The sequence below is a fragment of the Solea senegalensis genome, linkage group LG11 (assembly GCF_019176455.1).
Source record: "Solea senegalensis isolate Sse05_10M linkage group LG11, IFAPA_SoseM_1, whole genome shotgun sequence".
In the NCBI taxonomy this organism is placed as follows: Eukaryota; Metazoa; Chordata; class Actinopteri; order Pleuronectiformes; family Soleidae; genus Solea; species Solea senegalensis.
The window spans coordinates 22,838,042-22,856,180 of NC_058031.1; the positions used below are offsets into that span (position 1 = coordinate 22,838,042).

General features: G+C 45.3%; 1 protein-coding gene across 1 annotated transcript in view; it reads right to left on the reverse strand.

Annotated features, from left to right (window-relative positions):
* Nucleotides 1-33: 33 nt before the first annotated feature.
* Nucleotides 34-18,139, reverse strand: part of LOC122776684 (neuron navigator 1-like) — a 78,647-nt gene continuing 60,541 nt past the window's right edge. The window contains 24 exon segments of the mRNA XM_044037336.1: nt 34-2,711; nt 3,867-4,055; nt 4,146-4,264; nt 4,431-4,636; nt 4,714-4,785; nt 4,876-5,027; nt 5,113-5,378; nt 5,675-5,846; nt 5,943-6,041; nt 6,125-6,213; nt 6,570-6,768; nt 7,567-7,729; nt 7,816-8,000; nt 8,145-8,266; nt 8,368-8,473; nt 11,400-11,483; nt 12,123-12,200; nt 12,364-12,387; nt 12,855-12,934; nt 13,477-13,656; nt 13,739-13,890; nt 13,973-14,014; nt 14,933-15,454; nt 16,326-17,121. Of these exon segments, the coding sequence (XP_043893271.1) occupies nt 2,619-2,711; nt 3,867-4,055; nt 4,146-4,264; nt 4,431-4,636; nt 4,714-4,785; nt 4,876-5,027; nt 5,113-5,378; nt 5,675-5,846; nt 5,943-6,041; nt 6,125-6,213; nt 6,570-6,768; nt 7,567-7,729; nt 7,816-8,000; nt 8,145-8,266; nt 8,368-8,473; nt 11,400-11,483; nt 12,123-12,200; nt 12,364-12,387; nt 12,855-12,934; nt 13,477-13,656; nt 13,739-13,890; nt 13,973-14,014; nt 14,933-15,454; nt 16,326-17,121 (4,190 nt within the window). The 3' untranslated portion in view covers nt 34-2,618.

Consider the following 18,139-nt stretch of genomic DNA (forward strand, 5'->3'; position numbering starts at 1 on the left):
GTGGCTGAACACAGTGACAGCAGTCAGAGCAGGTGAAGGTGAACAATGGCATGACTTTTATTTTTATTGTCCACAGCTCAGTGTTGTTCATATGGACTGTGACGTCACACAACATGCCAATGTGCTGCTGTAAGTGCTGTTGCTGCCCCCTACAGGACGAAGACGGACCTCCACTCACTCTTCTTTATTTTTGATGATTGCTGTCGCAGATGCAATGATCTCCGTATTTACATTGTGTACAATAGTGATGTCATGTGGGGAACAAAACTACAAATATTTGCATAAGAAACAAAACAACAACAACAACAACAACAGAAGTTTGATCGGAAAAGGAAGAAATCCAGTTATTTAAAAACATCTGTTACGATAACTGTGTTTTTCTTTAGGTCCAATGACACATACGTTAACGTTTCATCCGTTCACTTCCTCTGACTCTTTCACAATTAAAGCTGGGGTAGGCGAGATAATATGAAGTGTATGCATCAGGTGGGAGGAGCAAAAGACGGATAATCTCAATCCCAAAACACGTATTATTTAAAGCTGCAGTCAGTAATCTGAAAAATCTGAGTTTAATATCTGAATAAAAACATCAACCAATCAGAAGCCAGAACAGGAGGCGGGGTCCTGCCTTCATGTGAGGTTAGGTTTGGCTGTTTGTACGTGAATAAATGTGTTGTAAATTGGCGGGAAATGAGCTACAAAATGAGCTAAAAGATGACGTCATTCAAATGTTATCGTGTTTCCCCAGTTTACGAGATGAGTCAACGAAGTATAATTTTTCACAGACATCTTCAAAAATAATGGAGCCCACAACGATGTAAATTTGCGGAAAATTTGCTAAAAGAAAAAAAGCTAATAGAGGACGTCGCTGATGGCAGCTTTTCAGGAAATTGGTGCATTAAAATGTTATCGTGTTTTCCATGTTTACGAGATGAGTCAACAAGTTCAAGTGTTCACAGACACTTTCCAAAATGGTGGAGCCCATGACTTTGTAAATTGGCAGGAAAATAGCTAAAAAATTAGCTGAAAGATGACATCACCAATGGCAGCCTGTCAGGAAGACGTGTGTTAAAATGCTTTTGTGTTTCCCATGTTTACGAGACGAGTCAACAAAGTTTAAAAAATGGTACAACCCAAAACGTTGTAAATTGGCGTTAAACTTGTTGTCGGTATTTTACGACAGCCCGTCATGTGACATTGTCTGTGTTGTGAGATTTTGTCGTACAGAATTCAAATACAGAGTTTAAGTGTTTAGTTTTTCTTAGAAAAAGTTAGCTAACAGTATTACATTAGCGTTACCTGCACGCTAGCGAAACTAATTTAAGAGTCGCATTTAAAAGCACCATGAGAATCCCGCCTACCACAGCTTTAAGTCCAAAAATGTCGTAAAAAAAACAAAAAAAAAAAGTTATAAACCCAAGCTCCGCCCACACCTGGGCATGGAGGTGACGACATTAAAGTGACATCAGAGAGAGGACGCTCTCTTTGAGTCGAGGCCCTCTGTGTGGTCACTTAAAGCAGCTACAGGCCAAACTGTGATTCAGGCACAGAGAGACTTCAGGAAAAACAGCGTCAGCTTCGCTGTCTACGGACGTTTATGAAGAAAAAAAACCACACCTGGTCTGAGGTATGTCACACTAACAGGTGTGGAAGCCGAGAGGTCCGACTGCGTCTTCCTTCGTTCTAAAGGAACCGTCGAGATGTGAGCAATAAATACTCATATGTCGTACTCTCGGAAACATAATATTATGTGCAAACGAGAGAAGGGAAGAAACGAGAGGAAGCCACTTAAAGAAAAATCGGAGATTCAATCCTCGCAATCCTCAGCCCTGTAACTCCGCGACGAAGGAAACGTTAACAAAGTTATTTAATAAAATAAAATAAAATAAGAAAGAACATTGTACATTTTTTGTCGGAAAAAAACGACTGAAACTGCGACATTTGTGCGACTCTACACTGACGACGACGTGTTTGTTATAGTTACTGTGTTGACTAGAGATGACTCAGTATAAAATCCTACAAAATCAAGAGTTATTTTATAGATAAAGTCGTACAATCGTCAAACGCGACAATGTTTGATCCTGAAGTACGGAAAAAACGCCGGAAGAGTTTCCGACAAACGTCAAAAACCAGCAGTTTCGTGTGTTTGACTGAGCACCTTTAACAAGAGGAAAAAACCCACACAGATGCTGCCATCTTGAGGAATTATTGATGAACTGCAAGGGTTTGGCCTCCTTTTTACGTCCAATTACCAGGTGTAGAAAATAAAGTGCATCCTACGTTTGAGGAAATGTCTTTTCTGGAAAGAAAAAACTGGTAAAAGAAAGAAAAGGAAGAACAAGAAGAAAAGCACCGACAGTTGTCGTGAGAGTTGAGAAAAAACAAAAACAAAACCCGAAAAGAACAAACAACGTAAAGAGTCTCGATCAGTAGGATTATACGTCATGTTTTTCGTAATCATATTATTCTGCTTTACCATGCACTTGCAGATTCAAAGACGATAAATCTGGAACAAACAGATCATCATCATCAACTCTCTCTGTGTTTCTGTAGATTCACTGAGCACATGACAACGTTCATTATTGAGTCTTTTACGGCCTCGCCGTCGCTCCGTGGCGTCACAGCGTCGTCTGCAGCGTCGGATCAAAACCTTCCCGCTCCGGAGACTCGATGTAGTTCGCCGACTCCTGGAGCTTCAGCAGCATCGCCATCTAGAGCGGAAACAAATGCACAGTGAGTCACAGTGAACATGCAAGTGCACAGAAATAATGGGATTGAAATTATACAGTAATCCGTCAAATGTTTATTTCTTTAATGATTACAAAGATGGAAAGGGAACTTGGCTTGGAGTACCCAGTTCTCACCCAGTGGACACTGTAGAGCCGTGTTTCCACAGGGTGGAACAGTTCGGTTCGGTACCATACACATTTGATTTGTGTTTCCATCAGGAACAGATCCAAATTAACCGGCCACAACAGTTGATATATCTGTTGTATTTCTTCCCATATCTCAGTAGATATCTTACATTTCTTACATCCTAACAACAGCAAAGTTGGCACAGTTGTCGCCTGCAAGGCGTAGGTTTGGTTACAAGACTGGTGGGGACACTGTCCATCACACACCCTAATAGTAAGGTCCTATGTTCAGGAGACAAAACAATGAATTGTGAATGTTTAGCAACCTGAAGGCAACATGTTTACTTTATTTTCCTGATTGAAACTAGCAAACGTGATTAACTAACATGAGCTGACTTTTTATTTTCCAGGAAAAAAAAGTAGTGATTTCAGGTACGTTTTTCCTCTAAATGACAGGACGTTAGCTAAAAAAATCTGTTAAAAAGATGACGTCACTGCATTCAAATGTTATCGCGTTTCCCGCATTTACGAAATGAGTTAACGAAGTTCAAGTGTTCACAGACAAAGTTTCAAAAATGGTGGAGCCCAAAATGTCGTAAACTGGCAGGAAATTAGCTGAACAATTAGCTAAAAGACGACATCACTGACGGCAGCTCTTCAGGAAGACGGTGCATTCAAATGTTATTGTGTTTCCCGCGTTTACGAAATTAGTTGACGATGTTCAAGTGTTCGCAGACAGTTTAAAAAAAACCCCAAAGACGTTGTCCTAATGTTGGTAGGGACAATCTGGCTTTCTCCAAATATTGGTGGGGACATGTCCCCCCACCGTCCATACACAAACCTACGCCCTTGGTCAACGGCCAAGTTTGAAAGACTTGCATTCATAGGGGAACATTTGTACTGTGAACATTTGTTCAAACTCCTTATATTTGATATCCTTGAGCTACCGCGGCCATAAAGAACGTGAAGAATGGATGTAAAACTTGAAATAAGCAGAAGAGGAAGCTCTACCAGTGGGTCTGACTCCAGCGTGCTGGGTGGAGGTGTATCTTTGGGGGGTTTCTTCTCCTCACTGGAGGCACCGATGCTGGGGGGAGGTAGGTGAAAGAGTCTGGACTGGTCTTGCTGTGCACTGGGCCACGGCAGAGTTCCCCTCACCCACTCCACCGGATCCTCCCACACCGACTTCTGCCCACGAACCTGAGAGAACATGAAGACGTGTGTGTGTGAGAAACAACACGTGGAGACATTTTTACACTCTGGAGAACATCAGCGTAGGTGTTCCCTCACCTTGATGCCATCTTTGGCGCCCTCCTGCAGGTACGGTATGATGGAGTGGTTCCACAGGTCGATGAACCACTGCCTGAACTCTGACACCGACACTGGACACGACAGGAAGAAGCAAGGACCTGAGGGAGGAAACAGTTATTCTTTACTCTTAAACATAAATAAGAGAAGGGCTGCTGCTCCACCCAGTGGTTGTCTTCAGCCAATGCATCTTCTACTCTAAACTTGTACATAACTCCCATGACTCAGCACCCCCGTCTGCCGTGTTCTACCTCTGCTGTTTCTCACCTATAAGGAAGTCAGAAGTGCTGTGTTTCTCCAGGAAAGCGTGGAGGTGGTACCAGAGCTGAGGAACCCAGTCCAGGACACGGAGCAGAGCTTGGCGGCACGTCGGGTCCTGCTGCTCCACTTGGTCGGCCTCCACGGCTTTCCGGTGCAGGTACCTCAGCAGGAACCCGTTGGCTGGTTCCACGTTGTTGGAGAACATCACCATCCTGTGATCACATGTCAACACAAGACCAATTATTCTCTGCCTTCAATTTCTGTTTCAGGTTTAAGGCTCAGCACTGACCTGAAGCTCAGGTGCAGCCCGTGATTGGACGACATCTTCACCGGCTGATTGGTTGTTCCGATGATGTAAGGACTGAAACATCGACAGAGAAGAATTTAGACTTTGATGATGCAAATCTTTACTTTTTAAATGGAAACACTGTGACTGTTTAAGTTGACTCACCATTTGTGATACTTGCAGGTCAGAGCTCCATTAACAAGCTCAGTGACGGCAGCTGAGTTACTGATGTCATCGATGATAACCACCAGCGGCAGATCTCCTCCAGCGTCTCTGTCGATCTGATTGGCTACGTTGGACAGATACAGCTGCAGTTCCTGTGACAGCAGAGAATCACATGAATATGTCGTGTTTCTGTAACCGTCACAACGAAAGACAGCGGTGAAACCCGCGGGTTTGTACCTTCTGTGTCTGATGGTGCATGTTGAAGGTGACGGCGGCGCTGCCACCCAGCGAACACGTCTCGCGGTCGGCCTCGGACGAGTCGATCCGGCTGCGCTGCAGGAGGTAGTGGGCCAGACGCTGGGCCAGGAAGCTCTTTCCTGTCCCACTGGGTCCGGACAGAATCAGGCGCCGGTGCTTGAGCAGCAGACTGATGTAGTGCAGCATCATGGGTTTAGGGATCAGAGTCTCAAACACCAGAGAGTCCACACATTTTTCTGTAAGACCTAGAGACAGAAACAGGAGAGTGAAGAACGAGGACGATATTAAATACTTGAATATGTGTACAACAAAAAATATTCTTGTGAGGGAAATAAAATTTCCCTCATTCCTTCCTTCCTCCCTACCTACCTACCTTCCCTTCCCTCCTTTCTACCTACCTACCTAGCTACACACTCACCAATCTAACTTCTAAACCATCTACTATCCTACTTTTTCCTTTACAGTGAAGGAGAGACAGGAAACAGGTAGTAAACTGTGCACCCTAACCACTCAGATGGTCCAAAACCCAAACATCACTCACCTTTCAATGTGACAAATAATCGAGCCGAACCACCGCCGAGACAGCGATGAGGTGAAGCCTGAGGTTTGTCGCCTCCCATCACCCGCTGGCCCCCGTAGGTCAGCTGGTACGAGTGCAGCGAATCACAGGACAGACCCAGGCTGGCTGTGGGGTCCACCTGAGTCAGGTAGTCCTGAAGAGAAGAGGAAAATACCTCAGTTTGAATTGTGTTCAGCTTATTCCATTCAATCCATTCAAATTTAAATTTGACTCAGAAACGTTAACATACTTTGAAGATTTTGGCTACGAGTGCATCGAGACAGGTCCAGTCCGTCCTGGCACTGACGAGCACGGAGCCCAGGTAGAACTCCTGCTGCTGTTTACACACCTGCAGAAACACACAAGGGGGAGAAGGTGAGTCACTTCTAATTTTAGAGCTGTTGACGTCATCTGATGTCGATTAAAATTTACCTCTGCTGGTTCTTCACTGACGACCAATACTCGGACGCACACGTCGTCCTGCGAAGAAGACACACTCTGCGTGTCAGCCGGCGTCACGTCTGAAGGACAAAATGAAACAAGGGATGAATTTATGTAAATATTACCATCCCAGCAGTAAAATGACCAACACATTACATAAAATAGGATAAAACGAGTGTGTTAAAACAAGGATTTTAGCATAACTTTATACAACTAAACAAAGATACGTTTATCAACCGGATACCATTGGGTGATGAGGAGATGTATAGTTGTGTATCATCAGCATAGCTATGAAAATATAGCTCTTCTCTGATGATGTTTCCCAATGGAAACATCTCAAGCTTGAACAAAATGGGTCCCATAGAAGAGCCTTGAGGGACACCTCATGTTACAGAGGTGGCTCATCAAATCTCTGTGGTTATTCCGTGTTTCTTACCTGGATCTTTACAGTCGTTCAGACTGAGGCTGAAGGACTTGGTGAGGTTCATGCTCATTGGCTGCCTCAGTGACGGCCCCAGCAAAGAGGCCAGGCCTGAGGGCTGCGAGGTGGAGGAGGTGGGGCCAGAGCCTGTGCTGGGGAGCTGACTTCCTGTTTTCAAATGGGTGTTCTCCGCCTTCAAGTTCTCCACCATTGACTAGAACATGAACAGGTACAAAAACCCCACATTATTCAAGTTTAAAACACTGATCTTTGAATTCTGAGAACCTAGATCTTATCATCCTTGACTCCAAGTGAATGTTGAAGCCAGACGTAATGAAAATGTAAAGGTCTTCTTAATAAATCATAAAAACAATATGACAATAGCCACGACTTTGACCTTTAATGGCCACATTTAATTTGGTGAATCTTTGAATCCAGTGAACATTTGTAACGAAAGAAATTCCAGAGACTTGCACTCACAAAATCCAGCTCATTTTGGGATGTCAGGTCATCACAACTGTCCTGAGATAATGTTTTCACTGAGCACAGTGTTTAGTTTTTACGACCAAATTAGAAAATACTTACTGGAGATGTTCTCAAGATACTGTTTTCATGAACTCAATCTTTGAGTCCAAGTGAACATTTCACTATAATCCTTTTAAAGGACCTTCTGGAGATGTTCCTGAAATGCGAGTTCTATGAGTCCTTTAGGACTTTTTAGGACCAAAATTAAATAAGGTCATCTTTGAGTCCAGGTGATCGTTTAGACCGAATTTGAAAGAACTTCCTGGAGATGTTCATGAGATACTGTTCTCATTAGGCCTCACGTGTGAGGTCAAATTAACTTTGTCCTTTCACTTTTTTTGTCCCAAATCCAATCCAGTCACCTCTAGGTTCAAGTGAACATTTGAACAAAACTTGAAGAAATTAAGTTATTAAGATATTAAATTAAATTAAATTAAGATATTTTGTTCAGAAGAACTGGAAAAAAATGAGGAAGAAAAAAACCCACCTGCATGTTGTTCATGGCATCTCTGAGCTGTTCCAGCTGACTGGCAGAGCTTAACGCCTCCAGCCGGATGTCCGTCAGTGCCCGCTCCTTCTCCCAGAGTTCGGAGCGAAGGTCCGACACCGCCGACTCCTCGATGCTGTCCTCCTCTGTCGTTTCCATGATCCTGCAGGTGACAGGGTGAACTTGTCACGATCTAGGTTGCTTGCCGTTGAGCGTTAAGAGCTGAGGCGAGAACGTTTAGGTACTCACGCAGAGGACGACGCAGACATGGAGGCGTTAAGGAACATAGGCGGATCATCTCCTCCTTCTCCCGACTCGTGAAGCATTTTTGGGGAGTTTGGAGCTGAGGAGTCGGGGGTGGCGATCTCCTCGATGTCCGAGTAGGTTTTGGGGCCTTTTTTGATGCTGAAAGCTTTGTTGAAGGAGCTCCTTAGCTGCACAGGAAAACAGACAAGCAGAGAGAAGGACCCGTGAGTCTCTGGTGTTCAGTGAGAGCGAGCCTCCAGGGTTCCGTACTCATACAACCACTCTTCAAAACACCTGAACACGGGCAAACACCAGACTTCTTTCATTCTTACCCAGCTCTTCTTCTTCTTCTTCTTGGCGTCCTGGTCCTTCAGGCTGCCGACACTCGACATGCTCGTCAGGCTGTTGAGACTCGAGATGCTCTCGCACGAGTTCTGACGTCGGATTTGCGGTTCTGGGAGACAAGAGACGTCCGGGTCAGATGACCAGAACACGAGCAGGTGTGCAGACAGAGAAAGACTAACATAAGCAGCAGCAGCTGTTTTATGTCCAAACCTTTCATGTCTGGATTGTTTAGTGCTCCGTGTATCACCGCCTGAGCCTCTTCATTCCTGCTCTTCAACGTGTCAATGGTGTCTCGCAGGTCCTGCAGCTCTGTGTCCTGCTCAAACAATAAAGAGATCCACGTCAGAGAGTTCAATCACAGATTAATCAGTTTGTATCTGACCTTTAAATACTGAGTTAAAAGTCTGACTAAAAAAAAAAACTCTGAACTTCCTTTTAGTGTGTTTTCAGGTAACTATAGCTAAACCACAAGCAGATTACAGCGACAACTATTATTGTTATTGTACAACAACAAAGATGATGATGAAGTGGATGATGTAGGTGTAGAAGCAGTTTACAGCTAACAGTGACAGTAGCAGTTTACAGCTAACAGTGACAGTAGCAGTTTACAGCTAACTGCAACAGTAGAAGTTTACAGCTAGCATTGACAGTAGCAGTTTACAGCTAGCAGTATCAGTAGCAGCTTACAGCTAACAGTGACAGTAGCAGTTTAAAGCTAACAGTGACAGTAGCAGTTTACAGCTAACAGTAGCAGCTTACAGCTAACAGTGACAGTAGCAGTTTAAACAGTGACAGTAGCAATTTACAGCTAGCAGTGACAGTAGCAGTTATACACAGTTTACAGTTTTACAGCTAGCAGTGACAGTAAGGCTAGCCAGCTAGTTTACAGCAGTTAGCAGTTTACAGCTAACAGTGACAGTAGCAGTTTACAGCTAGCAGTGTAGCAGCTTAGTAGCTACAGCTAGCAGTGACAGTAGCAGCTTACAGCTAGCAGTGACAGTGCTTTGCTGATAGCTTACAGCTAACAGTGACAGTAGCAGTTTACAGCTAACAGTGACAGTAGCAGTTTACAGCTAGCAGTGACAGTAGCAGTTTACAGCTAACAAGCTGCAATTACATTTCAGAGCTAGCAATTACGGTAATAATTTACAGTTACAGCTTACAGAAGCAGCTACTGTAGCATCATGACATTTGTGTTTGACTTTAGCGCCTCCTGGTTAAAGTAGCTGCAGATTAAAAGTACCTGCCTCGTTCACTCTCATTTTCTCTCCTCAAAAACAAACATTATATTCAGCTTATTTAAGCAACTTCCAGATTTTTAGCAACTCTAGTGGAACAGGAAGTTTAATCGTTGTGCTAAATCTCACGCAGGATAAGAATAAAACAAACCCACGCTCATGTTGTCCAGTAAATGGCAAAAACTGCCGTGTAAATACAGCTTTGAAGGGTGAAAAGTGCTACATAAACACATATTTCCACTTTAATGGTGTATTATTCCAGCACTAACACTCAACCCACACACCTGCTCCCTCTCTCTCATTTTCATGTCGTTATATTAACAGTTCAAAAGGACAAAGCATTCAGAACTGTGCCGCCCATTGTCTGCCAAGGCTGATCCCACTCCACCCGCTCCATCTCCTCAAGGTTAAAGAGCCCGAGCTGCAGGCGGAGCTGCACAGGTCACTGCACTGGCACTGACAACAAAGACTTTTCCTGGAGTCGTCCAGACAGAGCTTTCAGAGTGAGCAGCAAAGCATGAGAGAGAGGGAGACTCTGAGTGAGCAGCGCCTCAGGCCCTGATCAGTGCATTCACACCCGCGCCGATACAAAGGCAGGTGGACGCAGGAATGTGGTGTCCGTCCTGTGAGAGCATGTGCACTCTCGGATCATCCAGCCTCAGGTGATCGCAGTGAACTCGCAGCTGCGGCCTCTTCACCGCAGACGGGCGATACGAGACACCTCGATATACAGTATGTTTGCACTAAAAGCTGCTCCTCACACACACACACAGCTGGAATTTAAACGTTTTTACATGCTGAAAAATCATGGACCCAAAAAACCCATCCATTGTTAGCAATCTTAGGACACACAGTCATGAAAGGGCCCTCGTCATAGCCGGACTGTGCGTAATTTCATGTAGTTCTGTTTACGCTAAAATGCAGAATTAGCTTTGAAGTAGCTTTCCGGCCATTTTAACGTCAACTTTGTCGGAGCGCCGAGGCCATGCCTTTTGATGTAGAGAATCTCCTTTGATAACTTTGAATCATTAACTCGTCCAGAACACATGGACTGAGTTTGACGCGGCTAGCTCAAACGTGCTAGGGCGAGCTCGTTCAAATGCAAAGACTAGCCATTTTTGTTTTTTCAAAATGGCCGACTTCTGGGTGGGCGGGGCTAATGGAAGTATATTAGAAATCTAGTTTGGAATCATGAGAGCAACAAGTTTACCAAGTTTGGTTAAAGTCGGAACAACTATATTCGACTTAGACAAAGTTTTAGCATTTAAAGCCACTTTTTCTCACGTCAAAAATCTTTGGAGTGAGCGCGACACATTCACGACGACTTCTGTCAGTTGCGACTACAATTGGAACGCAACAAAAGTGTATGTACTGTAGGACTGATTATTTTTCATAATCGATTAATCATTATTTTCTAAATTAATCAAGTAATCTTTTTTTCCGTAAAAATGTTGAAAAATATTGATCAGTGTTTCTGGAAATGATGATGTTCTCAAATGTCGTGTTTTCTTCCACAAACCAAAAAAAATATTCAATTTTATTGATTTCTTTGTTTTAAACACTGAAAAAAAACACCGATTCATCAGTGATCAAAATAGTTGACAATTAATCAAGTAATCGATTAATAACCAAACAATTGCTGCAAAATACCGCGAGTAGCAAATATATTTAGTGCCACACACTGTGTTTAAAAAAAACTGTTGAAATAATACATAAAAAATGTCTTTACTTCAGCAACAATCTAATCTACAGTATTTTGAATAAAAATAATGTATCTACTGAATATTAAACACATGAAACAGGTCTTGTATTCATGTATAGAATGTATTTTTGATGAATAATTTAACTTTTGGTGACTTTATCAAGTTTCTGAGATTTTTCTGATATCAAAAATGGTAAATAACCTCTAAATGTAGACTCTTAATTATCTGTGACATCATCAAATAAGTTTGTGTGTTAAACTCTGGTGTGGGGAATAAACCCTGCAAGCGATAATGACGTTACCTTCTGTTCGTGGCTCAGCGACAGACTCTGCAGACGAGTCGTCATCAGAGTCAAACTTTGCTCAAAGGCAGCGACCAGATTTGCCTGTTTGCAAAGGAAAAGAAGGAGAAAATAAACATAAACAACAAAAACTTAATCCACGCAGTTGCTTGTAAACCTCTCACTCTCCTCTGCACCAAAGTCCATAGAGAAAATCAGTGATTTTACGTCACCGTAACACAGGAGCTGTTGATCCACGGCTGCCTCCATCACTGAGTTCAAACCTGTTATTTTATGAATTCTGCGTTTGAAACACTTGTTCACATTTACCTCAGTGACACAAAGTGACCACACGAGGCAGCAGTAGACCAGCAGCTCCTGTGTCGCCCTGAGCTGAAATCACTGATTTTCTCCATGGGGTTTGGTGTGGGCGACACAGACAAAGGACAACAAAACTGAGGGTGTCTCAGTTACCTGAGCCTCGGGGAAACATGTCAGCGAGGCGGACACCTCACTTCAAACATGAGTGACAGGTATGAGAAGGGGGCGGGGCTACTGCTGATTCTACAGTTACCTGGAGGTGAAAGGTTTCGTTCTGTAGCTCAAACGCTGACAGGAAACCTCACAGCTGTGACACTTCACGCTGAGGTTGTTCTTTTTTTTTTCATTCTTATTTAAAAAATAGTAGCAACTGAAATACTAGATTATTACTATAATAATAATAATCTCTCACAGCGTACGTACGTTTGCCATCAGCTGCGTGGTCAGGTTCGAAACCTTCTCCTGCGACGACTCCAGCTCACGCCTCAGTTTGCGGATTTGCTGCGAGTGAAAACAGTGAGTTAAGTTTTTTTACATCGTTTTGAAACAAGAGAAGACACTGAGGCGGAGGAGAAATGACGTGAACGACGACAGACGTGAGAGGTGAGAGCGATGGATGAGAGGAGGAAGAAAGAGAGGAGGAGGAGGAGGAGAAAATACTCACCTCTCCCTGAATCCTTTCCTCAGCCTTAGGAAGCAGAGGGAATAAAAAAAGAAGTCAAGATGTTAGATAAAGACACAGGAAGAGAGGAGAGGAGAGGAGAGGAAAAAGTAAGGAAGGGGAGAGGAAGAAGAGAGGAAGAGGAGAGGAAAAAGTAAGGAAGGGGAGAGGAAGAAGAGAAGAAGGGGAGATGAGGTGGAGAGGAAGAGGAAAGGAAGTAGAGAGGTGATGAAAAGAAAGGAAGAGGATGACAAATCGGAAGACGAAGAGGACGGAAAGAGGGAGGGATAGTTTGAGAAAAGGAAGTGGAGAAGAGAGGATAAGAGAAGAGTAATAAGGCTGTGTGTGTGCGTACCAAAGCAGAAAGTCTCGTCTCAAGTGTCAACTGTTTAACGTGTGAAACAAGAAGGAAACATCACTGCACGCACACGCACACACACGCGCACGCGCACGCACACACACACACACACACACACACACAGAGCTGTATCTACCTGTGTCTTCATGCTGTCCACACTCACCGAGGAGTAACTGGACGAGGCGTTGGACGCCAGAGAGAGGACGGAGCCGTGAACTGGAGAGAAGAAGAAGAAGAAGATCACGTCACAGAAGCTACGACGTCTCCCTCCAAATCATTCATTCACAAAACAAAAGGTCATGTGACGTGAGCTCAGTGACCTTTGACATTCAACCACTTGAAACCAAGTGAGCGCTATCCCATGTAGCTTTAAAAAGATCCAACACCCTTTCGTAAGGTCGTGGTGGCCTTGACCTCTGACCTTAGGCAACCAAATGCTATTCAGGTCCATCAGCAAGTCCAAGTGAACATTTGTGCCACGATAAAAGGCTTCCCCCCTCCCCCTAAAACACGTTGGGGCTTACACTCGTTGTTAGTTACGTGTGAATCTGGATGCTAACTTCAGTATTGCTACAGATGCTACGACGTAAATTAACTTAAACATTTGTTTATCATATTTTATCTTCATCAGGATGTTTCCATACTCCACCAGGGGGCAGCATCAGGCTCAGATATATTCATTCTGTCGGGTTCTGCGGGTTCTGGTGTTTTTCCTGCCAAGATGGCGGCGCAAACACACAGCAAGTCACTTGACCCACCTTCATCGGCTTCCTTGTCCCTGAAGGATCCGGAGCGAACCATTCCCATGCTGCGCGGACGCTCGGCCAGCGACAGCGTGCTGCCCAGCGGTGACGCTCCGTACAGCTCACCAGCGGCGTCGTGTGTCGGGATGCTGTTGGAGCGCGTCATCCTTGGAGCTCCGCCCACAGGACTGGGAACTGAAAACAGGAAACAAGAGTTATACGTGAGGTGGCTCGTGCACTCCGGAGAGAGAGCGCGCGTCCCGGCGATTATACTGACCCCCGGTGGTCTTTGAGGAGCGAGGCAGTGAGGTGGGCGACGACAGCAGAGGCAGAGCGAGGGAGTCGGTCATGCCGAGGACAGAGTGGGAGTGTCTCCTCTCTCCTTTCTCCTTCAACTCCTCCTCCTCCGCCTGGGGGGCGCCGCTGAAACTGCACAGACAGAATGTTAAGTTGCTGATTTTTTTTCAGAATAAAAGGCTCTAAATCTGGATGAAACCACGTCAGTCCTCACCTTAAACCTTTCTTCGGCAGCGTATTTCTGTCCCTCTGTGAGCTGTGGAAATTAAACAGTGTCATTATTTAATTACAGTGCATTTACGAGTTATTTAAATGTTCGTGGGAGGAAGAGACAGAGACACGCTGGTGTCAGCCGGTAATTATGACGACACAAAGGAGAGCTGCTGCTGCTGCATACTGTGTGTGTGTGTGTGTGTGTGTGATGCTTTAACGTGGATTCTTAGTTCCCCCAAAGTAATTGTTTTTCCCGTTCCCTCTCCCACACCAAACTGATTTTTAGCACACAGGAGTTGTTGATCCACTGGTGCCTCCTCTTTTAAAATCCTTTGTTGAGACTGACCTCAGTGGCACAAACTGACCACACAAGGCAGCAGTAGACCAGCAGCTCCTGTGTCCCTGGGAGATGAAATCGCTGATCTTCTCTATGGGGTTTGGTGTGGGAGAGCGAGTGGTTTACAAAGCGACACAAGCATGAATTTCCTGTGGAAAAAAATCAGTGAACATATATTTCATTTACTCTCTGAGGTAAATATGACTTTTCTTGCTTTTTTTAAAGGTCCAGTCTGAACCATCTCAGGAGGATTCAGTGACAGCAAGTGAAACCCTACCCATCGTATGAGTGTACGACGACCTTATAATGACAGCTGTTTGGTTTTCGTAGTCTTAGAATAAGCCTCGTCTGTGTGTAATTAAGGCAAATGTTTGAATGGACAAACCAGACAGTGGAAAAGAAAAAGAAGAAACTTTCCACTCCAGTCCATGATGTCGCAAAATGTAGCTTATACTTACACACTGTGCCTTTAAGTAAACGTCAGATACTTAAAGTGGGCTCAGTAAGAGAGTAATGACAGTTGGTGACAAAGGTGCAGCTCCTCAGATGACCAGTAGATGGAGCTACATTACAGTACAGCGTGGATGCTTGTGTGTGTGTGTGTGTGTGTGTGTTTGCACTCACTTGTCAGGGACAGTCAGTGAGATCCTGCTGGCCGCACAGCTTCTGTCCTCCGGTCTCTCTCTGTCCCTCTTCGCCTCTGCGCCGGCGTAGCCTCTCGTCACATTCTCCCTCTCCCGGTTCTTCTCCGTCACCTGAGGCTCCGGCGCCAGACTCATGTGCAGCGGCAGCGACTCCATGCTGCGGTGCAGCCCGGACAGACGCGGGTAGAGCAGAGGGGACGCGCCGCCGCCTCTGCTCGCGTCCACCCCGAGCGAGGACACCTGCCGCTGCCCCAGGCTCATGCCCGGGGTGGAGAAGCAGGCCGAGGAGTTCACGTTGAGGAGCGGGGCGGGGCTGGGGGTCAGGCGCGAGCTCGAGGAGGAGGAGGAGCTTCCCGTTGATCCGGCCAAGTCCTGGAGCTTAGAGTACGGGGGGATCTTTGGAGGCAGAGAGTCGTGGACCCCCACATCCAGGCTGTTGGAGTTCATCTTATCCAGCTGGGCCATGGATGGAGGCTTCACCAGGCTGCGCACGCCAGATAATCTAAAAGTGATATTTCAGGTTTTTTTTAAGTAGTTATAGTGACTGAGAACCAGTCTGACCACACGGCTGCCAGCACAAAAGGCAGATTAAGACCTGCCGGAGTCTACGATATCTCAACAATGCATTTACCACTCTGTCTTGCTGTTAGACAGCTGGAAACTGAAGCGTGTAAAGCACTCCCTCTCCCACACCAAACTCCATAGAGAAAATCAGCAATTTAACATCACAGCACACAGGAGTTGTTGAGCCACTGCTGCCTCCATCGGTGAGTTCAAGTGTGTTTGAAATCCTGCGTTCAGTTTCACCTCAGTGACACAAAGTGACCCCACAAGGCAGCAGTAGACCAGCAGCTCCTGTGTCCCCATGAGCTCTATGGGCTTTGGTGTGGGAGAGTGAGTGGTTTTACAGAGCAACACAAACTTTAATTTCCTGTAATAAAAGGCTGATTGACAGTGAGATGAATCAGTGAACATACTGTATTCTTGATACTGTAGACTTGTGACTTATGAAGAAATTATTTCTGAGAGCATTAGCATTACTGCAGTGAAACCTTGGAAGATGTGGTGTACTTTTACAATTGTGGCAAGGTCAGAGGCATTTTCTTGTCTGTAATTCACTCTATTAGTCATTGTTTACTGCTTTATCCTCCACATGAGGGTCACAGGGAGCTAGAGCAAACCCCAACTGACTAGGTGAGGTATCGACATACAGAGATGAAGAACCATTCTCTTTGAAATTCACACCGACAGTGAATTTAGAGTGTCCAGTTAACATTAGCGTGTTTTTGGACTGTGGGAGGAAACCCACATTTGCTCCAAGGCAACAGTTCTAGCCCATGTCAGTAATTTTTTGTAAAATATAACCTTATTACCTGTGTGTGTTGGTCGAGGGCGCGTCCATGCTCTTCCCACTGCTGGGAGGTCGCAGACCCTGTAGCTTTGTTCCATTCTCTGTGAGTGTCTGAGCACAGCCTCCCTTCAGAGAACCACCTCCACACTCTGAGTCGGACACTACTGCTTTAGCTTTGGCTCTCTCTTTCTCTTTCTCTCTGTCCGTTTGATTGACAGGACCAGGACTTGGGATCCCACGACCACCTGTCTTACTCAGCCCTGTTCCAGAACCAAGTCCTGAGCCAGGTTCTTTGAGCTTGGAGCCCTGCGGCGCTGTCACGGAGGGTTTGGTCAGTCCAGAGTTTGTGTCCAAAGTTGTGCTTACAGGGCGAGCCGAGCTCGGCCGGGTGAGAGTCAGGGTGCTCGTCTTGGCAGGACGAGGAAGAGAGCGGTACTGGAGAGATGTCCTGGCATTCGGGGAAAGAAACCCACTATGATCACTGTTGGAAACGTCCAAACTTGTCTTGCGTCCTCCTCCACCTACACCGCTGGCTGCTGGTTTGACAGGAATACCTGATGTCTTGGGAATCTTCCCCACAGTTGAGGAGCTGGTGGGGATGGCACTGACACCTGTGCTGGCAGCTGTGTTTGGCTTCTTGAAGCCAAAGTTGCCACCAGTCGAGGGCCTGACCAGGCCGGAGGGAGGTTTACGCTGTTCAACGGCACTGGTGCCATTCCGGTGGTCTTTACCGGCATCGGAAGATGATCGCTGAAGACCCGAGGTCTTCACTGCTAACCGAGACTTATCCATGGGCTTCCCATCGGACTTAACAGTACCTAGAGAAGTAGAGGAGAAAAAAAAAAACATTTAATCAGAATAGCCAACCAATGCTTTTGAGGTCAGGAACTACCCATAAGCCCCAAACTGTAAATGCAACAGGTCATCCTAAAATCCAAGTAGAGATTCCTTCAAGGTGTTTCTTCAAATATCTCCAGATACATGGACATTTCCTACTTTACTTTTGATCTACCACATTCATAAATACATTAATCATTGATGACCAAGATGTGAACGTTAGGAAGAAATAGGACGACATTCCCTTAGGATGTTGCCGAGATACAACCTCACTTTTGATCATCCAATTCTAGTCACATAGTCCACGTAGACATCTGTGCAAGAGGTAATTACATTTAGGAGTGTCCTTTAATATATGACACTTATGGTCACTGTGATCTTTCACTTTTATTCACCTAAATCTACTCACATCATCTTTGGTCAGGGCTACCAAAGATTGGTGCCAAAGAATGTGCCGTTCACGTTCACATAATCCAACAAATTTTTACAGGGTCACAGTGGCCTTTGAACTTTGATCTATGACAACCTATTTCTTCACCCTTCCCGGTTGAGTCCTAGTGGCCGTTTCTACCCAATTTGAAGGAATTCTCTCTAGGTTTTCTGGAGGTACAGTATCAAGTACAGGTCCTATGTGATCCGACTCTTGGCTCATGAAAGCAGAATCCTGACAGACGGACAGAGCTGCCGTTATCACACTCCCACTCTTCTTTTCCATCCTGATGAACTAAAATAGCCCTTTTTCCCCCTCTGACTTTCCAGTAAGTGCAGGTTTGTGTGTCACAGCTGTGGCGCGCTCAGATTAACATGTGTAATACTGCGGTGGAAAACCGGTGTTCACGTTCACGAAGCGTGTCTGCGGGCACAGAGCTGCACGAGACGTCCGACGTGGCTAAACGTTCTCCACTCCTGAGGAACTCTTTGGTCTGGGGGGGTGGGGGGGGACAGGGTGGAACTGTTGGAAAGCGGACTTGGCTTTGGTTTTGGATTTGAACACGTCTG